The sequence below is a fragment of the Vulpes lagopus genome, chromosome 6 (genome assembly GCF_018345385.1).
Source record: "Vulpes lagopus strain Blue_001 chromosome 6, ASM1834538v1, whole genome shotgun sequence".
In the NCBI taxonomy this organism is placed as follows: domain Eukaryota; kingdom Metazoa; phylum Chordata; class Mammalia; order Carnivora; family Canidae; genus Vulpes; species Vulpes lagopus.
This window is the reverse complement of record NC_054829.1, coordinates 8,991,939-9,016,349: the sequence shown is the minus strand read 5'-3', so window position 1 is coordinate 9,016,349 and position 24,411 is coordinate 8,991,939. Positions and strand designations below refer to the sequence as shown.

The 24,411-nt window shown below is 46.7% G+C and overlaps 1 protein-coding gene, 1 long non-coding RNA gene and 1 other non-coding gene across 3 annotated transcripts; 1 reads left to right on the top strand and 2 right to left on the bottom strand.

Moving 5' to 3' along the window:
• Nucleotides 1–5,576: 5,576 nt before the first annotated feature.
• LOC121493764 lies at nucleotides 5,577–7,881 on the bottom strand. The gene is made up of 4 exons (XR_005988548.1): nucleotides 7,563–7,881; nucleotides 7,131–7,269; nucleotides 6,201–6,358; nucleotides 5,577–6,081 (listed from the first exon to the last, which is right to left on the bottom strand). It is a non-coding gene; the product is annotated as an uncharacterized LOC121493764 (long non-coding RNA).
• Nucleotides 7,129–7,406, bottom strand: LOC121494095. The gene has a single exon (XR_005988732.1).
• Nucleotides 7,882–8,017: 136 nt separating the features above from the next.
• Nucleotides 8,018–17,725, top strand: GLRX5 (glutaredoxin 5). The gene is made up of 2 exons (XM_041760003.1): nucleotides 8,018–8,332; nucleotides 17,079–17,725. Exons 1-2 carry the CDS (start codon nucleotides 8,038–8,040, stop codon nucleotides 17,255–17,257), a joined length of 474 nt encoding a protein of 157 aa, XP_041615937.1. The 5' UTR covers nucleotides 8,018–8,037; the 3' UTR covers nucleotides 17,258–17,725.
• The last annotated feature ends 6,686 nt before the right edge of the window (nucleotides 17,726–24,411 follow it).

The following is a 24,411-nucleotide window of genomic DNA, read 5'->3' as shown; positions in this document are numbered from 1 at the left end:
AGGCCTTCAGCTACGTGCACATGTCATTATCTCCCTGGAGCACGTCTGGGCTTCTGAGCCTTCGCCCTGGACTGCCCTTCCCTTTCATTTTTAAACATTTTTTTTTTTTTTTTTTAGATTTTATTTGACACACAGAGAGAAAGAGCACAAGCAGGGGGAGTGGCAGGGAGAGGGAGAGGAAGAGGCAGACTCCCAGCTGAGCAGGGAGCTGAAGGTGGGGCTCCATCCCAGGACCCTGGGATCATGACCGGAGCCAAAGGCAGACAGTTAACTGACTGAGCCACCCAGGTGCCCTCATCCTTCCCTTTCAAACAGCAGCTCTTCACCCTTCTTTCGACACTCAGTCTGCTCTACCGAGCTTTCTCTGGTCCCTGAGGCACTGACTCGCTGTACTTGGGGCCCCTACTGGCCCTAGGACTGTGACATTCTTGCATCTGTCCCCACCATATGACTGAGGCCCTTGGGAGCAGGAGTGTCTCACTGCGCTCTGTGTCCCCCTTAGCACATCCCCTGCTGGGATGTGTCTTCACATCCTGCGGGATCTGTGGGCGGTGTTAGGAGTTTTGTGCAATTTGGGGTTTCTGCGATACCGTCCTGGATTGCTCACCGTTGTATGTGTTCTTCTCTTGAGAATTATGCATGGAGCACGTACTAAGAGCCAGATATAGTGGTAAGGACCAGGGGCAAAATAATGAATTCTGTTTGCCTAGAAGCTGGTTGGGTGGGGGTGGGGGGCAGAAAAAAAATAAAACTGTGATCCATACAAAACCTCTGAAGGGCTTGGCCCCCAACAGCAGGGAAATAGTGCTGGGCTGTAGGATATAATTTCCGATGCCTCTAAGTGTGCGTCCCGGATTGCACAATACAACACCATCCAAATGTCGTATGGACGTCCATACTGTTTATCTCCCATAATGATGGAAAAATGTATTCCTTTAAAGTTTGTTTATTTAGGGGCGAGAGAGAGTGCACACAGGGAGGAGGAACGGAGGGAGAGAGAATCCCAAGCCGACTCCCTGCCGTGTGCAGAGCCAGACGCAGGGCCTGGTCCCGAGACTGTGAGATCACGACCTGAGCCAAAACCAAGAAGCAGACACTTAACCGACTGTGCCACTGGGCACCCCTGAAGTTAACTTTTTAACACAACCCCTTTAATGAAGCCACGTGTGTATACCTTGTGTAGGCAATCTGATCTGTGCTATGTTTCCCTGACTTCTTAGCCAGAGCTCGTGGAATACAATGTCCCTTTTCTTGGTGACTTGGAATTCTTATACAGGGCTCTTAAGCTCAAGGCATAGGGACACGTGAGGGCTGTTTGCCCTGCTTACATCAAATGCTCCCAGAATGCTGCTTAAAAAAAAAAAAACTCCCAGAGTGTCGGCTGCTTCATTTGTAGAATCTCCTGTTCACCTGGGAGTCACTGCTTCTTCCTGCCCTTCGCGTTAGCCTTTCAGGTTTACTGCTTCTCCTGCGTGGCGACTTAGAAAAGTCAGCAAGTTAGCCCTTCCCTAAAACAACAGCACCTTGGAGGACTGGAGGAGTCTTCCTGGAATCGGGCAAGCTGATGACTTCCCAGACACTGTGTGCAAGGACAGGGACGGCAGATGTTGGCACCTGCTGCCCTGGTTTCCTAAATAGACTAGTGCCCCCTACCTGCCTTGCGGGGAAAGGCAGACACTCAGGAAGTGAGTTTCACAGACCATGATTTTCAAAGAAGTGCCTTACTTTTGAACAGGAGCAAAAATCCCTTCGAGTCAAAGGATCTTATTGGCCCTGTCCCTAGCCAGCAGGATGTGTGAGCTATCACAGGGCTGCAGCTGCCTGGGAGTCTCTCATCCGCCACCATACCCCCGTCCCTATGTGCTGTGCAGACAGGTCCCCGCAGAAAAGACAATGCCAGGTCACACTGCATACCTGCAAGGGGGAGAGGGCCTAAAATACATCTTCTCCTAAAGGCTTTTCATACACAATTCTCTTGCCCCCCCCCCCCCAATTTTTGCAAAGCGCTTCTCTTTCCTTTTTTTTTCTTTTCCAGAGTAGAATTGGTTTATAATATAGTCTTTTGTTAAAACCCTGAAGCTCCAGCCGACAGAAATTTGGTAGCAATTAATTATATCTCAGTAGGCTACACTTTCAAATAGTATGAGGCTTAGAATTAATAAAAAGGGACTTTTCTGGCCATAAAAGAAAAATAATTATTTAAAATCCTGCAATTTCTCCCTGTCAGGGAAAACAAAGTTAATGTCTCCTCCCATTTCCAACCCGGCCCCGCTTCTCTGTCAAAAGGGCTGAATTTCCCCTCCTTGGCTGGATGGATTATTGCAGGAGGCTAAGCAACGGGGCCCCACAATGGCAAGATTTAATTGAGGGCATGAAATTATGCAGACTCAAAGGCTGAAGTACAAAGTGAAATTCTGACTCATCCTAAAGGATATTTATGGCCTTGGCAATACATCTTAGCAATCATTCAAAAGAAAACAATGAAAAATTTCCAAATGTTCCTCTGGCTGCAAACTTGGGTGATCATTAGAGGGAGATATAACCTTCTACTAACAGATAAATCTTCAACAACAGGTTTGACACACAACAGCACTGGCTGCTTGCTTTTTTACATTCTGGGCTCTAGGCACCTTCTCAGAAGCTGGGATATAGTAACAGTTAGAGCTATGGAAACTATCTGCTGGTAAAAGAAAAATAAAAAGCACATAATGCAAAACATGAAAAGTATCATTGAACAGAGAGCTGAGGAAAATTCAACATTTTATCACTTATTATTTTTATTTAAGATTTTATTTATTTGAGAGAGAGAGAAGGAGCACAAGCAGGGGGAGGGGCAAAAGAAGAGGGAGAAGCAGGGAGCCTGAAGCAGGACTCGATCCCAGGACCCTGGGATCATGACCTGAGCTGAAGGCAGATGCTTAACCCAATGAGCCACCCACGTGCTGCTATTTTATCACTTTTAATCAAGTCTTAACATGGTTCCTGGTTACCACTTAATTCTAAATGTCACCGTGTCGGAGGTTATGATTGGGGTTCTCTTCCTCTGAATCAGATGAGGTTCTCAACAGAGCAAGATCCAGTGCATGCCTGACTTTAAGTGCCTACAGCCAAGTTCGTCCTTAATGTGGAAAAACACATGGGAACAAGGGACCACAGAGCTCGTGAAGTGAAAAGCTACGTTGATATTTTTCTCATTGGAGTTTTGGATTGAAAGTGCTGCCAAATCTGGAAAAAAAAAAAAAAGTGCTGCCATTTTATTTCAGAGCCTAAAAATCACATCTGTATCCAATACACACACAGCAGGATAATTCGGGAATATTTGATTTTCTGTGGGACTGGCTGGTGATGCTACGATTCAGCAGTTAAAAAAAAAAAAAAAAAAAAAAGAGCTTAGAAGGCAACAAAACACACGGAGGAACCCAAAGTGCTCCAGTCTGCCAAAAAGATGTTACAAATAAATACTGGAGAGAAAACATAATTTGGAGGCCGCTAGGGTTAATGAAAAGTTGAAATGAGGTCATGTGCAAGAACAAAATGGTAGGCTACACGCGCAAGATATTCTTTGGGGGATGATTGTTTAGGAGAGGAATGGAGTGCAAATAGAATCCTTTCAAGTCTGCAGCCCTTATATAAAGACATCTTGGAGTCAACGTAACCCTGGAATAGACTAAGCTAGACATCACGAACAATTTTCACAGACTCAGGAAGAGGAAGACAGGAGGGGTGGAAAATCTCAAGGAGAAGGAGCTCAAGTCTGAGTGATGTCAGAACTAGAACCCAGGCCACACACCTCGAACATTCCAGATCCCGGGATGGAATCAGGTGCTGGTGTGGCACCCAGGCTTCTCATAAAGGCTTCTTTGGCGAATTCGTTTCCACCTGCATCTCCCGAGGTTGGCTCCAGACCAAACTAACCCAATTTACAGCACAGCAGTTCTCCCCGTTTCACCCAGGCGGGGAGAGCGGGACCAGTGGAAGTGGACGCTAATGAGGCCTGCCTTCTTGGCTCTAGGCTGAGCCCTCGTGAGGTGGGAAAGAGATTAGCAAAACTGAAGCCACTCCCATGGCCAGAGCAGTATTTATAAACCCAGCTGTCTTCTCAGATAGAGGTAGTTAAGAATCCCAAAGGCATTTCTATCTTGGCATTAGGGGTTGGCAAAAATGCTCTGAGGTCTGGGCATTGCCTTGGTTTCTCAAACATTACACTATTTTTAGGATGGCTGGGGAATCAAGCTAATTCCATGATTGTAGTGATGCTCTAAAATTACTGGAGAATAGTGAAGTGCACCACTGAGAAAGGGCTCGGGTTCCAGCTCACATCTGTGGAACTCTGGGTCTCAAATGCTATTTTAGCTCAGGAATGTTTGGTGGCTCAACCCCTGTGCAGTCCAAGCAGGCACTTTTCTCTAAAAATGACACTTATAGAATGTGCTGCCTGGCTTGGACCTACCATGTCCCCATCACAAGTGCTAGGCACAGAAACACACCCTCTTTGCAGGGACAGAGCAGGGACTTCAAGACTGAAGTCAGGGCATGGGAAAAAAAATGATGCTGAGCATCCGAATAATGTATCGTCTTAGGCTCAACAATCCTGACTCTTCATTGAGGGCTGATATAAAGAAAGTAGCTCAGATTTGTAAGGTTTTTAACCATAGGTTCAATGGTGAATTTGCTGTTAGAGGGGTGGGCAGAAAGGAGGTTCAATGGTGAATTTGCTGTTAGAGGGGTGGGCAGAAAGGAGAAATTCTGCCAAATATAGTAAAACCTTATCTATAAATAAGCACAGGGAGAAAACATTTTTAGGATGCTTGAGTCAGCATGTGTACACACGACGTGATGATTTGGTTTGCGGTCTAATTACACTTTGTGACCCAAATCCCAGGATTCAAAGAAGTTTCTGTGTACTTCCCACCCCCACCTCTCATTCATGTCTACATGAGAGAGATCATAAACTGATAAAGGTTCCTGACTTATGTGTTCAAAACAACCAAGTGCGTTGGAGTCTAAGTGCGGATTTCTGACAACTGTTACTTAAGAAGTATATTTCTGTCATGCTTTCATTATAGAATTTTTTCTTTTAATTCTAGTATATTTAACATGTAGTGTCAGATGTTTCAAGTGTACAACATAGTGATTCAGTCACCGTAGAATTTCTAAAGAGAAACCTCAAAACTAAAATGCCGAATCATATATAAGAGTTTGATGCTTTGGAAGAAATATTTTGAATACCAATGTTTTCACTTCTTTCTTTACGTAGAGTGTGCCATGATCAGGGGGACGGGCAGACAGAGGAGGAGAGAGGGAATCTCAGGCCGACTCCAAGTGGAGCCCAACTCGGGGCTCAGTCTCGTGACCCTGAGATCATGACCTGAGCAGAAATCTAGAGACACTTAACAGACTGAGCCACCCACATGCTCTAAATCAGTGATGTTTGGTGCCAATACTCCAAGAGAGGTTTTAAGTCAAAAACAGAAAGGAATACATTCCACATACGTAATATTTCTTTTTTTAAAGATCTTCTTTATTCACGAGAGACACACAGAGAGAGACAGAGGCAGAGGGAGAAGCAGGCTCCATGCAGCGAACCCGACGTGGGACTCGATCCCAGAACCCTGGGATCATGCCCTGAACCGAAGGCAGATGCTCAACCACTGAGTCACCCAGGCATCCCCCACATATGTAATGTTTTATATTTTTGGTTACTTTACTAAAAGCTTGAAATTGAGACCCACTGTTTTAATTTCCTTGGGCTAGCTACCTGATTCGTCTTCCTGCCCTTGATCATGCTATCAAAGCTGCCCCACTGCGTGTCCTGAAAGAGCAGCAATGTGCTTTCCCATATCCTGAGGTGTCACCTATGTTCTTACACTCTACTGCATGCAGCAACTCTACTTACTGTAGAGTTCGAAAAAACAGGCTCTGTATTCTCTCTGGTCAGGGTTACTCGTAATCTTTAACCACAGCTCTGTCCTCAGTTTAATAAAATGTCAACCAAGAAAGCCGACTCTGCTTCCAAGCCACGGTTACTCACTGTCGCACGTCTCCGCCTTTTCGGAATCTAAGTCTTGCGAGCTCGTCTCTCTATCCCAGTGAACACAAAAACAGAGGAGTTTAGAGGAGGCAATGGACAGTTTTAGATTTTTCAGGAACAAATTATCAGCATTTATTAAAAGCAAACAAACAAGCAAACCCAAACTTACCGAGGAGAAGTTGGGCGGTTTGGGAAATCATATATTCTCTACGGTAAGTACACCAGATGCTGCTCTTCTGCAACAACACCTGGACTTCAGCACCCCCATTTCCTATATTATTTGTGCTCGTGGTGCGTGTTGCTCGGATTTACCTTGAATCCATGAATCTGGTGGGGGGGGGGTGAGGGAGGGAGGGAGAAAAAAAAAGATTCTTTAAGAAGCCGATCAATGGGGGATCCCTGGGTGGCTCAGCGGTTTGGACCCTTTGGTCCGGGGTGCGATCCTGGAGACCTGGGATCGAGTCCCGTGTTGGGCTCCCTGCACGGAGCCTGCTTCTCCCTCTGCCTGTGTCTCTGCCTCTCTCTCTCTCTATCATGAATGAATAAAAAAAAAAAAAAAAAAAAGCCGATCAATGTACGGTCCTCCATCAGAAAACCATCCCACATCCATAGCATCAACAGGATGCTATGATACAAGAAAGATACAAGAAATCTATCATACAGGAGAGGATGCAATAAATGTGTCGCCGAGGAGCACTTGCGAGTCTTGAGTTTATTCTCAATTTACTAAGGTTGGAGTCTTGTGCTGAACAGTGACTTGCTAACGGAACCCCCGGGGCAGGGGGGGGGGGGAGGGCGCTTTTCTGATTTTAAGCCGGAGAAGCTCCAAAAACAGAAGCAGGTCACCTCCAGCCACAATTTTTAAAACACTCTTCAAAATCCCTAAAGATTTTAGTTATTCGCGATAGACACAGAGAGAGAGAGAGAGAGAGAGAAAGAGAGAGAGAGAGAGGGGCAGAGGGAGCAAGAAGCAAGCTCCATGCAAGGGAGCCCGACGCAGGACTCGATCCCAGGACCCCGGGGTCACGCCCGGGGCCCAAGGCAGATGCTCAGCCGCTGAGACACCCGGGTGCCCCCCCCCCCACTTTGTAAAACTGACTTGTAGCAGCGCTTAGTGTCCAACAGAAAGCACTCCGTCTGCTGAACAATATCTTGACTGCAGAGCTTCTCTACTGTTGGTCGATAGATAACGACACTGGGCACAGTCATCATCACCGTGGCAACAGCACCGGGTACAGCTATCGGAGGAAAATTGCACATAGAGCCGCTGGCCTCGGGGCAGCCATGCCTCAGCTTCCTCCGGGGGATGCTCTTTCTGCGAGTCCGGTGTGCCCCCGGGTACCAGCCACCCAGCGCCGCGCCAGGACTGCAGACCGTGCGTCCGCCCGCCTCCCGCGGGAGCCGCGACCCTCCGCGACCCGCATCCCGACCCCGCTCCAGGCCCCGCGCGGCCACCCGGGGCGCAGGCCGAGGCTGCAGAGGGCCGCCCCGCCCCCACCCCTGCGGAGGCCGGGACCCCGCGCCCGCTTACCGCGCTGCCACGGCAACGGAACCGGAACCGGAACCGGAACCTCCGCCTGGAAGTGCCTCCTTCCCGGCGATCCTCGGAGCCCGTCCGGCCTCGGGAGACAGGCAGCCGCCCCGGAGCCTCCCGGCAGGCCCGCCTGCGCCCCGGAGGGAAGTCGCCTTCCGTCGCGTTCCGCCCCTGCGTGCCCGGCGTGACCCTGACGGACACCCGCTGTGTCCAATCAGCTGACAACGCGATGGCCGGCGGCCAATAGTGAGGCCGCAGGATGCGGCTCGGGTTTAAGGGCCGCCCCCACGTTGTCGGGAGGCCGGATGAGCCCCCTGATTGGTAGGCTCCAGGAAGTGCGGGCTAGCGTTGCCCAATCACGGGGAGGAGCTCGGAGGCGGCCCAATGGGGTGCTCCGGGGGGCGGGCCCTGGGAAGGCTCCCCGGGGTGCGCGGGGGCGAGCCGAGGTCTCGGGCGGCGGAGCGCGGCGGCGATGAGCGGGTCCCTGAGCCGGGCGGCGGCGGCGCTGCTCCGCTGGGGGCGCGGCGCGGGCGGCGGCCTGCGGGCCCCGGGCGTGCGGGCGGCGGGCTCGGGCGGCGACGGCGGGGGCCGCTCGGCGGCGCAGCTGGACGCGCTGGTGAAGAAGGACAAGGTGGTGGTCTTCCTCAAGGGGACCCCGGAGCAGCCCCAGTGCGGCTTCAGCAACGCCGTGGTGCAGATCCTGCGGCTGCACGGCGTCCGCGACTACGCGGCCTACAACGTGCTGGACGACCCCCAGCTCCGGCAAGGTCAGGGCCCGCCGGGGCGCGGCGCGGGCGCGGGCGCGGGGTCGGGGTCGGGCGGGGGCACGGCCCACCCGGCCCGGGGGCTGATCCGCGCACCTGGCACACCTGCCGGCCTGGGCGTTCGGAGGCCCCAGCGCTTCACCGGCCCCCAGGCTGCACCGAGAGATGGCTGAGACCGCTCAGGCCCGGTCCGGGGAGAGTGTGCCCCGCGGGGGGGGGGGGGGACACAACACCAGGAGGTCCAGGCGCCTTGGGGGACACGCTGAGGATGCTGACCGGCCTCGTGGATGAGGGGCTGGTGCTGTCGGTGGTAGCGAGGGAAGGCCGGAGTCGCTCTTGTCACAGGCCGGCGGGGTCACTGACTCACCTGGTGCCTGAGGCTTGGGGTTGTTGCTGCAAGGAGGGGGTGGACCCAGCTCTGGGGCTGGTCTTAGTTGCGATCGCTTGCTGTGGGAGACAAAGGCATGAGCTCAGGTTTTTGAAATTTTGCAGGCAGGGCGGGGTTTTGGGGGGGTTAGGGTTGGGAGAGGCTCGTGGGGAGCAGCAGCATGGGGAAACGACCCCGAGGTCCCAGCTAACTCAGGCTTGGAGCTGCAGGCAATAGTGGCCAGACAGGGTGTGGGAGCAGATGCAGCAGGTCTCATGGCTTTTCGCTGGCTCAGGGGAAGGAGGGGAGGCCTCCACAGCTAATGAGTACCTCTTCTGCTGCTGAGCAGCATGCCAGGAACCCTACGTGCATTCTGCTCTTTATCCCAGTGGGGGAGGAGAAAAAGGGTAGAGGAGTGGGTGGATCTGCCCCTTGGTTGGCTAGGGTCCTTGATCAGAGCTGGTGGAGAAATGAGGCGGCTGTGCCTGCACCTCCTGGAGGTGGCTTAGTATCCTGCATGCCAGTTAGAAACCTCCAGGGACAGAGGCCTGGCATCTCCCTGAGCCTGCTGCTATTCTTTAGTTACAGTGTTCTAAAAACAGTTTTAAGGCACCAGGTTCCCTGTTATTATTCTACAATAGAGTTCTGCATTTCGTTATTATGTACTTAGGACCGCTATTCCGAAGTTGAAATGGTTGACCAAGGTCCTTCCTCCTTGATGGGACAGGCTGATGTGGTGGAAAGGCTTTGAGCTGGAATCCCACTGCGGTCAGTCAGCTCTGCAACCTTAAGTCGCACGATTGCATTTTCCCCTTTTGCTAATAGGAAGATACCGAAACCAAACTTGACGACTTTAGGAGGAGAAAAAGAGAGAGTAGAACATTTTAGAAAGTGCCCACCATTTTATCTGGCACACAGAATGGTAGTTGTTTTATCATTTGGACTTTAAGGTCTTCAGAGTTTTTTTTTTTTTTTTTCCTCCCAGATTAATCCCTGGGAAAGTCCTGGTTTTCGTGGGTGGAAACTAGGAGGAGTGAAGGGAGATTAACATTACCAGCTCTACGTGATAACTGCCCTGTATTGGGCTCCGGATCCTTGTTTTCCTGCTAGAACACCACCCTTTGCTAGGCCCTGGGGTGTTTTTTAAGGAGGGTGCTGCAGCCTTCACCTAGCAGTGGCTGCTCTGCTTCAGAGATAAGATAGGAGAAGCTACTCTGCACTCTTTCAACCGGGTCCTCAGACGGGTTCCCTACAAATGGCTAGTATGGCTGTTAATAAACAAGTCGTGTCATTGATAGCTTGCTTAGTGCACGGTTTTGGGGATCTTTGGTTTGTGGTTTCTGTTCTGCTTATTTTTATCTTATTTTCTTTTCTTTTTTTTTTTTTTTAGGATTTATTTATTTTAGAGAGTGCGAGCACAAGGGGGAGGAGTGGAGGGAGAGAAATTAGGACTTGAACATATCTTTAGGGGGGACACAGCTCAACTCACAACACCAATCTTTTTTCTTTTTAACCATTAATTTATTTTAGAGAGAGCGCGGGGCAGCACGCACACAGGAGAGGGTGCAGAGGGAGAGGGAGAGAGAATCTCAAGCAGACTCCCTGCTGATCGGGAAGCCCCACACAGGGCTCCATCCCATGACCCTGAGATTGTGACCTGAGCCGAAATCAAGAGTTGGACGCTCAACTGACTAAGCCATCCAGAAGCCCCATGTTCCCCCACTTAATATAACTGGAGATGAGGTATACTGGAATATAAGAATAAAGTCGGAGCAGAAATAAGAAGATTTACGCATAGCACTTAGGTTCCTGTCTTATATTTCATGCATCTGCCTTACAGCCTCACGTTCAGGTGTTCAGACAACTGCAGTAGGAGTTTAGGTCTTAAATTTCTTGAGCATTGAGTTTCATCATTTTCATGCCCAGTTTGTTTCATACCAGATTGTTATCTTTGTAAAAATAAACGGGTTGCATATCTACTGAACATAAAAAGTACACCTCTTTTGTTGCTTAGAAAAGTAAACATGCATGCAAGTCTTAAACTTCAGACTGGGGCAGGGTAGTGTGAGCACATTCCCACAGTGGGGATGAGTTTAGCCAGGGTGAGACTTTATAAAACGTGAAGACTCTTCATCTCTTTGCTTTCTGCACTTTTGAGTTTTACCAAGAGAAGCTGACAGGCGGCCTGATGCTTTTGCTAGCCAACGGTACATCTCTGCACCTTTCCCAGACCCAAGGTCACTGCTTGTAACTGGAGAGGGGCTCCTGCAAAATTGCCTTTCCTTTTCCTTGTGCCAGAGCTTTACAAAGGGCCCAAAGCCTGAAGAACACAGACAGTTGCTGTCTTCCTCTTCTGGGCGCCAGGTCCCGGAATATTGGTCCAGAGAGGTCTCAGCCTGTGACCCAGAGAACAAAGAAGACTATGAGGTCTTCCTCAGGTCTTTTATTTCTCCTGTTTATCTGGAATACACACGGAAGGTAGTACCTCTGGGTCCCAGTAGAAAGATTTCAGCATATCCTAATCCTTGTCTTCACAAAGAATATCTTTCATTTTCTGTTGTAAACGTATCACGCTCATTAAAGAAACTTGGAAACGCTGAAAGTAATAAAGAAAAGAAATTACCTGTAATTCCGTATACACCATTGTCAACATTTGGATCTAGTTTCTAATCTTTTTCTTTTTTTTTCTTTTAACCACCTTTCAGATCATACATATCTGTGCATAGTATTTTGCCCTCCTCAGAGCAGGCAATATGTCTTATGCAGCTGCCTAAGTACCCTGTATGTTGCTTATGTAGAGCAACTTTCGGTGATTTTTTTTTTAAGATTTTATTTATTTTGATAGAGAGCATGTGTGCATGAGTAGCGGGAGGTGGTGAGGGAGAGCCGGAGAATCTCAAGCAGACTCTGTGCTGAGTTTGGAGCTCGACTCGGAGCTCGATTTTGCAACCCTGAGATCCTGACCTGAGCTGAAACCCAGGAGTCAGACGCTTACCCCACTGAGCCACCCAGGCACCCCTCACTGATTGTTTTAATGGGTAAATAAACACTACTTATATTTGTTATGTTGTAAACTCTGTTCCATGCTATTGAAAACATAAACACTCTTAAATTTTTGCCTGCACAGATCACCATTGTATTCCTTGAATCAGATGTTGTGTCTGTGGAATGAATAGCCATTATCCTATTGTTGAATGTTTATTAGGCATTTGAAAATATGCTCCGCCTTTTCAGTATCAGGGAGTTTAAGGCAACAGGAACAAATTTGTGACACTTGAAAAAGTTAAATGGTGTGTCTGGGCGTGTTTGGTGTTCCTGTTATATGCTGCAGATGAGAGTATACATTGGTACTAACTGTGGAGGAGTAACTTTCAGTACCAGGTCAAGTTGAAGGTGAGCATAGCTGAAGACCCAGCTGCTTCAGGCCTGGGTATACAGTCTGGAGTGGGAGTTGGCAGGCCACCTTCGTAGAGGGCCAGAGAGTAGACACTTCAATCTGTGTGGACCCCGGCGTCTCCCTTGCACACACTCCACTCTGCCGTTGTGGCATGAAAACAGTCAGGGATGGTATGTAAACAGATGGGTGTGGCTTGAGTCCCACTAAAACGTTATTTACAAAAACAGGAAGTGGGCCACAGTTGGCCCAAAGACCATAGTTGCCATCCTTTTATCCAGAGAGGAAGACCCCCGCATTTGAGTTACAAGACAGATGGAAGGATATTCATCAAAGCACTGCTTTTGTAATACTGAAAAATTGGCAAGAGAAGATCTAGGTCTATTAGCCCGGATAAACAAACCGTAGTGTTGTCAGGTCCTAGAAAACTAAATTGTAGTTGAATTAGAGCTAGATGTATTCCATATGACTCTCACAAAGAATACAATGTTTACTCATGAAGTAAGTTGCAAAAAATGTAATTATGGCACAATGCCATTGGTGTCCACAGATGTTAGAGGTGGCGAAACAGTCCCATGTAAGGCGGATACACATGTAGTGCAAGTATAGTTCATGGGCAGGTGTGACACGCCAGCCACAAGCCAGAGGGCACCTCTGCTGATCTAGAACCTGGCCTTCGGACTCCCAGAAACCTGGATGGAAATCCAGGCTCCACCATCTACCAGCACTGTGACCTTGGTTAAATAACACCCCTGAGCCTTGGTTTCTTCATCTTTAAAACAGAGATAATTATGCACGTGTTGCAGGATTTGTGCAAAGTGAGGCTATGTGTGTAAAACCCTTAAAGGGTATGAAATGCAGTGTTTTCAGCAAATGAGTGTTTTTATGCTGCTCAGCAGGATTGATAGCTTTCTTATGTTTTTCCCAGTTGTGTGTATTTCTCAGAGAAGGCTGGCTGAAGGGCGGCATAGGGGACATCACCGTGGAGAGAACATCCACCTTGTACCTGGAACTGTGGAAATTGAATCCTGTCACCAGTTACATCTCATTTTATCCTGATAATAAATCCTTGAGGCGTAGAGTTATTCCCACTTCGCAGGGAGGGAAACTGAGGCTAAGTAAGATGAGCAGATTGACCTGAGGCTGCATTTCCAACCTGGCAGCCACATTCGGCTCACGTTAAGCCAGTGAGTGCTCTGTTCCCTCTGTCACCGGCCTGTTGAGGGTCTGCCTCACTCTTGCTCTCAGCCCAGATGATCTCATGTGGTGCTGGCGTCATTCTCTCAGGTAGGAAGATGCGCTGACATCATTCTCAGGAAGACAGGAGGCCAGGTGACTTGCCCAAGGCAGAATTAATCTGCATCAGACTCCAAAGCTCCTATGGTGAAAATCTAGTAGGAAGAAAGAAAACTCTGGTGCTCTTAAAATTTGTTCTCCAAACCAGGAACAAAGTCTGATGTTCTAGAATGTGATGAATTTTGAAAAGTCCCTTCTGAAAATTCCGGAAGGGAACTTTCTAGTACTTTTTTTCCCCCACTCTGGTTTGATGCTTTGGAATATTAATTTTCTTCTGGTGGGGCAGTAGGTATATGTAGCACTGATTTTGCAAGATCACTTCCTTCCTAACTCCCAACCCCTAGTGTCACTCTGTTGGCAGTCAGTGGTTTTTTTTTTTTTGGTCCCAAATTGAATCATTTTTGTCTATCATCTGTGAAATATGATTCCATTAACATCCATTCTTGGATATGATTTCCTAATTTTCAAGAGTTTCTCTTTGATTTTGACTTGTTTGGAGTGAAATTTCTAAGAGCTGTCACTGTATATTGCAGTTTTTGAAGATTAAAAAGTAAGAGACGTTAGCCTTATTTAGACAATTGTGAATTGATGGGATTCAATTTCAACTTATGTCTTTTATTATTGGAAGTTAACTTGCTTCATGCTACAGGAATCAGTTGGGTATCTGTTTAAATATTTAAACCTGTAATCAGACTTTTTTTTTTTTTTAAGCTTTTATTTATTTATTCATGAGAGACAGAGAGAGAGAGAGAGAGAGACACACAGACACAGACACAGGCAGAGGGAGAAGCAGGCTCCATGCAGAGAGCCTGACGTGTGACTTGATCCCAGGACTCTAGAATCACGTCCTGGGCCGAAGGCAGACATTAAACAGCTGAGCTGATCCCAGGGATCCCCTCTAATCAGACTTTTTAAAAAAATGGAAAGCAGTATTTTTTTAAGGCCTTGATATCAACTGCCTGTAACACTTACCCTAAAACCAAAGAAGCCGGCACATTTAATTTTGATACACTGCCAGCCAGTAGGCACCTTAGCCACTGTCACAATGCTATCCTGCACTCAAAGGCGGGGTTCTTCTGAGTTCTTGCAATATAAGTTATTAGGCAAGGTAGCATAGCCCTGGGGTTTGGAAGGAGTCCATCTCCCTCACATGTGACTGCGTGTGTCACATGTTCCAGGATGGTTGGAAAGCCCACTTGTTTAGTAGTTTTAATGGTAACAGTTGATTCTGGTGGCATGTCCTCTTCCCCCTAGACTGGACATGTGATCTGCAGCAATAGGAAGTTTAATGAACGAGGCAAGCCTCAAGCTTTGATTGAATGTGGTACTACCCACATGATTGATGAGAGCAAATTATTCTTTTACTTAGTACAGATTTTATTTTTATTTTTTAATTTTTTAATTTTATTTTTTAAAAGATTTTATTTATCCATGAGAAACATAAGAGAGAGACAGAGACACAGGCAGAGGGAGAAGCAGGCTCTCTGCAGGGAGCTCCATGCGGGACTCCATCCTGGGACTCTAGGATCATACCCTGAGCTAAAGGCAGATGCTTAACCACTGAGCCACCCACACATTCCCAGATTTGATTTTTAAAAAACTGCTTTTTAGGATTGGTTGTAGGTGACTTGGGGTAGACCTCAGATGCCCAATTTATTTTCATTTTTGGTGTGTTTCAAAAATTGTAGGCACTCACTGAAAGTATCAGTAGATATTCATTGTCTTGGAAGGCTTAACACAATATGTCACTAGCTGAAAAAAACAACAGATATAAAATCATGCACACAGATGGTTCACGTACACAGTATAGAAGATATTTAAGACTGTTCCAAAGAATTAAAAGAAATTCATATTTACTTTAAACGTGTTTTAATCCCCACCCTCACCCTCAGTCACATAAAAGTAGAAAAAGATTTGAGGGTGTAACGTACAGCATTGTGACTGTAGTTAATAATACTGTATTGCATACTTGAAAGCTTTTAAGAGAAGAGATCTCAAAAGTTCTCATAAGAAGAAACCCTTGTAAGTGCATTCGGCGACAGATGTTAACTAGACTTACTGTGGTGATGATCATTTTGTAATATATACAAATACCGAATTACTATGTTGTATACCTGAAATAAAATGTATGTCAATCATAACTCAAAAAAAAAAGTTCCCCCCCAAAAAAAGTGTGCTGTTTTGGGCCTTTGAAATGTAACCCTTTCTCCATTAGGGAAGTCTGGAGGAGAAAGATAAAGCCCCCAGTGAGGGGCCTTGTCTAGTGTTGTGGTTTAGAGCAAATTTGCCGTAGTTTTTTTAGAAGATAGTGACTTTTAAAAGAGAAAAAACACATCATATCTTAGGACTTGTGAAATAAATGAAATTGGTGATTTTCTTTGGAAAATAAATGTTTGATAGTAAATGATAGGATAGTTTTTGTATTTTTAGTTTGTTTACATGAAAACCACCACTTGAGTAATTTTTATTTTGCATAGTATTGTATTGTGTTTGAAGAATCTGTTGACTCTTCTGTTTTGTTTTGTCTGCTCCTTGTGACCATTTAAAAATAATTGCTTACTTATAGAAGTATAAAAATATCAAATATGATCCATAGTGAGTAATTATCACGTCATGATTTTGATCATCCTCTGTTCTTAATAGGACTAACAGGTATTTTATGGATGGATGTATTTTTAAAAGTGTATCTCATCTGTAGAAAGGAGTAGAATAGTGTGAAGAATGTGAGGAAAGAATAATCTTTTGTCTTAAAATTGAAACCACACCTTCTTCCTACTGTTTTGTGAAGCCCCATCAGCCTCGTGGTCCAGAACGGAACAGAATAATCACATGGCTGCACTGTCCTAGGAGGGGCCTCATCTCTGTGTGTTCAGAGCCTTTTGCACACAGGACTGATCACATACATGCTGGTTGGTTTCTTGTCTGCTGTTCGCTCTTGAGAACGGGGGGCGGAGTGGGGGGTGTCTCTCGCACCCGTGGGTCTGCACCCAGGACAGGGACTTAAACCGAGTTTCGGACCTTTCCTTGCTTTGACTCAGTCACCACGAGTTCTGTGCTGAGCCAAATTAACCTGCTCCATGGAGAGCCTATCTGAGGGTGTCGAAAGAGATTTTTCTCTGGGCAAAAGAATGATTAAGCATAAAACTCAGTGACTCACCATCTTGATGGCATTCCCCAGCCCAGACAGGCACTAGAAGCGTAAGGTGGGGACTGCCTCATTTGGCCAACTTACATGATGGACCCATGTTAAGTCCATTTGGAAATGAAGTCATAGTGTTGTTTCACGAAATCCATGACTGGCAGATGAGTCGAGAAGGTGGCTTTGTCCATCTTGTGTGACTCCCAATCAGCAGTCCGGTTTCTCCACCATGCGTCCCTGTTGATGGCATGTCAGGCATCGTTTGAGAGCCTCACATACCCGATACTCATGAAAGCCTTGTGAGGTGGGAGTGGAAACAGGTGGATAGTCGAGTCACTGGTATGAGGCCTCACAGTTTGTAATCGGGACAGGTGGGGTTCAAGCAGTGATCCAGTTGACTAAGGCTTCTACTCCTGTGGCAGACATGTCCCCCAAGGATGGGGGAAGCAAGGGAGGGACACCAGGTGTTCTAGCAGGGAGTAGAAAATGTATTCTGCTGTGAAAAGTTCAGCTTGGATCACTTAAATGATACCTAAATGTTCTTTCCCCGTAGGTATTAAGGACTATTCCAACTGGCCCACCATCCCACAGGTGTACCTCAACGGCGAGTTCGTGGGGGGCTGTGACATCCTGCTACAGATGCATCAGAATGGGGACCTGGTCGAAGAACTGAAAAAGCTGGGGATCCGCTCTGCCCTTTTGGATGAAAAGAAAGACCAAGACTCAAAGTGAGGGTGGCCCAGGGCCTCCCCAAGCAGCAGGGGGCTGTTGGTGCCAAGACTCACTTCCAGCAAAGCCTTACCGATTCTGGTTTTCGCTCTTCAGACAGCAGCTGCTTGCCTGGATTCCCCACGTTTGTAAGCAGCTGGGTGGTTTTAGTGTGTCTAGGGTTGGGGCTGCGAATATTCTATTGTGAACTTAATTACAACCACTGCACTGGAATAATTCAATGTTGTATTATGATATTGTCATGAACAAAATATGTTCTTACAGTGTCATTTGCCCTTTGCCTGATTCAGGAGTGAAACGAGGAGCTCTGGAATCATCATTATTCATAAATCCTCTGCAAATGTGTCCGTCTGCAAAGATAATATGTCCCCCCGAATTTTTCATAGCTACTTCTGTTAAGAAAAATGATGGACAAGGAAGAAGATTTGGTAACTGGGGCGTTGTTTTTTTAAAATAAACTGGCAACCCAGGGATACCGTGTGCGAGTTGTTAATTCTAAATAGCAGTAAGTCTGTACCTCAATCTGCTCGGGCTCCTGTAACAAAATCCTGCAGACTTGAGTGGTTTATAAACAATACATGTTTATTTGTTATAGTTCTGGAAGCCGGAAGTCCAAGCTCAAGTCTCTAGCAGATTAGGTGTCTGGCAAAGGCTATGCCTTGGTGCATAGATGACCTTTCTCACTGTGTCTTCACGAGGAAGCTCTCTGGGCTCCCTCTTAGAAGGGCACAAATCCCGTTCATGAAGACCCTGGCCTCATCTCCCCTCCCCAACCCACCCCCCCAAGACCACCATTCTAGGGGGTATGTGTCAACATAGGAATGTTGAGATACAGACATTTAGTCTGTAGCAGTCTAAGGATGTTTAGTGCCTGTGACCTTTCATTTGTAGAAGTTAAGAGTGATTCTCATGCTCTTCTGTTAAATTTGACATAGAAATTGCCATCAAGCTAGGGTCTAATTTCTTGGGGGAGGTAAGCGTTGTGAATGTTCAGTGGTGGTGACAGTCCAGTTGGAGGCCTGAGTGTGGTGCCCAGAAGTGAAGTGGCTGAGGCAAGGGGAGGCAGCCCCGCTCGCCCACCTCTGAAATCTGGTGCTCAGCAAGCTGCACTGCTGTCATATAGGGAGAAGTCACTAGCAGTCTTCCAAAGAAAGGACTCCACTGAGCATTGTATTTCTTAAAAAGTACAGTCTTTACACAGTCCTATGTAGAGAAAATCCTAAAGACTCCACCAAAAAACTACTAGAACTTATAGAGGGATTCAGTAAGGTCAGAATATACAAAATCCACTGCATTTCTATGCACTAATAGTGAAGCAGCAGAAAGAGACGTTACGAAAACAGTCCCATGTACAATTGCACCAAAAATAATAAAGTACCTAGGAATAACACTTAAGCAGGTAGGTGAAAGATTTGTGATCTGAAAATTCTAAAACATTGATGAAAGAAATTGAAAACTCAAACCAATGGAAAGACGTGCGCTTACAGATTGGAAGAACAAATATTGTCAAAATGCCTATGCTACCCAAAGCAATCTATAGATTTAAAGCAATCCCTGTCAAACTAATAGAATTTTTCACAGAATTATAATAAAAATCCTAAAATTTGTTTGGAACCACAGAAGACTGAATAACCAAAGCAATCTTAAAAAAAAAAAACAAAAAAAAACAAAAAAAAAACCCTGGAGGTATCACAATTCCAGATTTCAAGTTATATTACAAAGCTGTAGTAATCAAAACAGCATGGTACTGGCATAAAAATACACATTGATCAATGGACAGAATAGAAAACCCAGAAATAAACTCAAGATTTTATGGTCAGTTAATCTTCAACAAAGCAGGGAGGAATATGCAATGGGGAAGAGTCTCTTCAAACAGTGTTGAGAAAACTAGACAGCCACATGCAAAAGAATGAAGTTGGACTACTTCCTTTCACCATATGCAAAAACTCAAAATGGATTAAGCATCCAAATATGAGACCCAAACCATAAGGATTATAGAAGAGAGCTCAGGGAGTAATTTCTCTGACATCGGCCATAGCAATATCTTTCTAGATACATCTCCTGAGGCAAGGGAAACAAAAGCAAAAATAAACTGTGGGGACTACATCAAATTCTGCACAGCAAAGGAAACGAGAACTAAAAATCCTGAATGGGAGAAGATATTTGCAAATGACATATCTGATAAAGGATTGGTATTCACAATATATAAAGAACTGATACAACCCAACACCCAATAAACAATTCAATAAAAAATGGGCAGAAGTCATAGATGTGTTTCCAACGAAGACATCCAGATGACCAACAGACACATAAAAGGATGCTCAACATGATTCATCAGGGAAGCACTAATCAAAACCACAGTGCACTGTCGCCTCACACCTGTCACAATGACTAAAATCAACAACACAGGAAACAAATGTTGGTGAAGATGAGAAGAAAAAGGAACCCTCTTGCACTGCTGAGAATGCAAACTGGTGTAGCCTCTCTGGGAAACAGTATGGAGGTTCCTCTAGTTAAAGATAGAACTCCCCTATGATAATTATACCACTGGGTATTTACCCAAAATATACAGAAGCACTGATTTGAAAGGATATATGTACCTCTGTGTCTACGGCAGCATTATTTCCAATAGCCAAATATGGAAGCAGCCTATGTCCATTGATAGATGGAGAAAGACATATATATATATATATATATATATATATATATATATATATATACACACACACACACAAGGGGAATATTACATAGTCATAAAAAATGAAATCTTGCCATTTGTTACAACGTGGATGAATCTAGAGCGTGAAATGCTAAGCGAAATAGAGAAATACCATATGAGTTCAGTAAGATGTGGAATTTAAGGAACAAGGGAACAAAGTGGGGTGGGGGGGTGGTTTGGAAAGAGAGACAAACCAAAAAAAATGCACAACAAACCAGACTCTTAACTATAAAGAACAAACAGATGGTTGCCAGAGGGGAGGCAGGTGGGGTGTGTGTGAAATAGGTGAAGGGGATGAAAAGCAAAGAGCCCTTCAGTCAGCTCCAGGGCCTCGAGCAGAATGTCTGTTGGAATTGAAGCTTTCCAATGGCAGACGTGGGAGGAAGAACGTAGTTATTAATGAACAGGCCAAGAGTGACCAGGAAGGACGGGAGCCTCACTCCCCAGTACTGTTCAGAGGCCTGTTCTGTGTACTTAGTCTACTTGAGCACCTCTTGAAAAAGCTCAGAGAACAGACTGACGTAGGTAGGATTGACCTTCTGGGCTACTGCCACCATCCCTGCCCCAGAGGCTTGGGGATTCCAGAAGAAAAGAAGGGAAAGGGGTAGCTCCACCTCCACTTCCCTGGAGACTGTCCCACCAGGTGAGAGGTCTGCTCCTGGCCTGGCACAGAGCTCAGGGCTTCAGGGAAAGAGAAGCAGATCGGTTTCACAAAAAGGTTTTTTATGACCTGAATTTTTTTTTCTCTCTCCTTTTTAAAAAAATTTTATTTATTTTATTTATTTATTTTTTCCTTTTTAAAAATGTAAATTCAATTCGCCAACACGTAGTGTAACACCCATCAACACTGTGGTGTTGGCTCTAAGCTATGAGTTTCCGTAGACCCCCTAGAGGAGATTGGAACTCAGCCAGGTGGCCCTTCTTGCTTTGCAAGTGCAAGTGTGAACAGTAGAAGGAAGGCTCAAGGTCTCCCCCTCCACTGGGCTGCCCTGAGGAGGTGAGGAGCAAGGTCGTGTGCGCCCTTAGCCTTTGGAGAGAATATCCTTGACAAATCACTTCATACGGTCCCTGGATGAGCACCTGGCCATGGGGCACACACAGCTGCAAAACTGTTCCTCGCCTTCACATCTGGCGCATAGGTGGTACTTTAACGTGTTCTTGCCTTTTTTGGCTTTTGCCAAGATGCTCCTACGTACCCTGAGGGTTCATCAGAAGTATCAAACGATGAGAAGATCAGCAGGGGAGACATCAGGGTGAGAAAGCTCCCCAGACCAGTAGGATGGGGTTAGGGCTGCCAACTGAAGCATCTCACTCATGCTCATGAGTCACGATGACATCCTGTCCGTCGCCAGAGAGCTTCAATGTTTAAGGGATCACTGAGCTCTACGGAAACAAATGTTCTTTCCAGAAGTTTTAATTAATACTTTATTTTTTCTACATGCTTCACGAGTCTTTACCAAGTGGAAAATTGAAGATGCTGTCTTCTGCCGGTCTGAATAACTGTGATGATCTGCATAATTAGAATTCACTGTGATGATCAGAACAGTGACACCAAAGTTCCTTGTACAAACAGCGGTATCGCACGCCATCTATTTTCAAATGCAAGGTCCTCTTCACAGCTTTCCAGCACAGCACGTTTGCCTTGTATCGTTGTGATTTATTGGCTTATTGTCACAACTTCAAAGTGCCGTGTTAATAGACCCTTTAGAAATAGCCGAAGTTATTTTAGAAACTTAAACGTTTGCATGATTTCAGGCGGTTTTTGTTTCCTGGGTTGGTAGTTACATAAATGTCATCGCACTTCATTTAAGCAATGAGTGTTAGAGGTGCTTTAGGACCGAAGGTAAACTTTAAGAGGTCTCATGGGCTTGGGGAACCTGGGTGGCTCAGTTGAGCATCTGACTCCTGATTTCAGCTCAGGTCATGATCTCAGGGTCATGAGATTGAGCCACCAGTGGGGCTCTGCGCTGAGTGCGGAGCCTGCTGGGGATTCTCTCTCTCTCCCTCTGCCCCTTCCTACCACCCTATCCAATTGGCCCTATCCAATTAATTATGCAGAACCTGAGACATGAAGCTTTCCTATAATTAATAAAGCCACAGCAGCTAGCTTGAGAGAGAATTCTTGGCAATGTATTCAATATAGCTTATTTAGATGTTTAGAGATAAATTCTATCTTGAGAGTGTCGGGTCCCAGGAGAGATTGTGCTCAGAGTTCAGAGGGAACCACCCCTGTGTTAGTGAGGTTTTGTTGAAGTAAATTTAAACCAGAGGCAAGGAAGCTTCCGTGTTTGTTCCTGAGAGTCACTGACAGGAAAAAATAGATTATTGATGGACAGTCAGACAAAAAGCTGATTTGATAGATTGAAAAAAAGATTTTATATTCCACTTAAGAATTGTCTAGTGAGCCTAAAACTAGCTTTAAGTTGTACCTAGGGAGTTATGAGAGCCAACTGGAGGGATAGCGGAGGGGTGGTAAAGGAGAAGCGCTGATTGTGAGTCCAGGAGGGGATGCTCGAGGTGACCGAGGGGTGCTGGTTCCCCTTCCTGAGAGTAGCATCTCTGCAGCTCCGGGCCACGGCCAGTTGGGCTGGGAGCAGATCTGGCCTGGATCGCAGGCAGGAAATCCTACAGAAAGTGCACCCTGCCTCAGAGATCTTGTCCCAGCCTCAGCAGAGTGGTGGCCTTCCACAGACACCTCCCTGGCCACTTCGCTCCCCTGCCTATGAACCTACTGGGGATGCTGCCCAGAAAGCCTCCCCTGACATCCCACTTCCTTCCCCCAGCCCCTTTGGTCCGTCACACTGGGTTGTAATGGCCTTTCTCTTAGCTTCACTCAGGGACCCCCATATCTGGCATATGGAGTGCTCAAAAAACATGTAAAACATGAGGGAAGGGCTCCCTGTCTCCATTCCTTTTGGACTGGTCACAAGAAACATTAGGTTATTCATTGGTTTACCAGCCCAGCACTGGGCACCAGTAAGGTCATACTTCTGGAATCCCATCTCAACGCTTCAGACACAAGAACAGCCTCTCTTTCCCACTCAATTAAACGGGAAAGTAGCTAACGCCACCTACATCAGGCTGGGTAAGGGGCTCAGATGGGAGAGTCCCCAGTAGGAGCCTGGCCCACAGTGAGCTCTCAGGACACGATAACCCCTACGGCGACCTTGGACCACATCAAGACTCAGTATTGTGGTGTGCTCTTCACCAGCATTTTAAGGCCAAAGGGAGGAGAGATAAGTCCATATCAGTCAACAGACCCTGTTAACGGTTAGTTGTCCCGGGAGCATGGAGACTCCCCTTCGAAGGTAAATGACAAGATCTAACACTTGTGACCATCTGCTCAGCGGAGCGCATTTACCCCGCTGCTCTTGGGGATGGCAGGGCCTCAGACAAAAAATTCCAAGTTACTTTTCTAAGATTATGGTTTCACTGATTGCCGCAGAAATTTTTTTTTTGAATACTACTTTCATCTAGTGGGAAGTCTTAATTGATAGATTATGCTTTTACTGTGTGGAGTGATGCTTGAAAGAACACAGTTGAACCTTGAGTAGATTCTGATTTATTTTTTAAATTTTATTTTAAAGATTTTATATATTTATTCATGAGAGACACACAGAGAGGCAGAGACACAGGCAGAGGGAGAACCAGGCTCGCTGCGGGGAGCCCAGTATGGGACTCGATCCCAGGACCCCAGGATCACACCCTGGGCTGAAGGCAGATGCTCAATCGCTCAACCACCCAGGCGTCCCGAGTTAGTTCTAATTTCCCAGGAGCCAGGATTGTGATCCTGGATTGCCCTGCACCGAATTAAGTTTTCACAGGGATATGTTCTGCCAAAAAAAAAAAAAAAAAAAGAGGTAGCAATAAGCCTGGTTGATAGGAACTTAGGTGTTAAGTGTGGACAGTACTTCCAGGTGATGTGTCTGTCACTTGTCCGGAGCAGGCAGGGGCTTTGGTGATCAGCAAGCATGGGGGCACCAGCCCCCGGGGGAGTCCAAGTGGAGCCCCTAACTCTGCAAGGGGACCTCTTCCTGCCCCGGACCCAGGCTGGCTGGGGTGAGCCTTCCCCTGGGGGTCAGCGGAGGCAGTGCCGGGGTCCGACATGGGTGTCACAATCCTCGGAAGCAGTCGGAGAACTGCGCCGGGGTTCAGTACTTGGACAGTTCCCGATCCTGGGTGACCTGGGTGGGTGCCCTGCAGGCACGTGCGTCCTCTGCGAGGGGGGCAGGATCGCAGTCACAGAGGAGCTGAGATGTCAGCGGCAGTGCCTGGAGCCAAGGGCCTTGCAGAGGGGACCATGAGCCACGGAGGCAGGTGGCCCCAGCAGCGGGGAAAGGTCTGCGAATGTGGGATATTATCTCTGCCTCGGTGTCAAACCAGACTCGGGCAGGTCGGGTGACTCGTCCAAGGTCCCTACCTCATGAGTAGCAGGGCT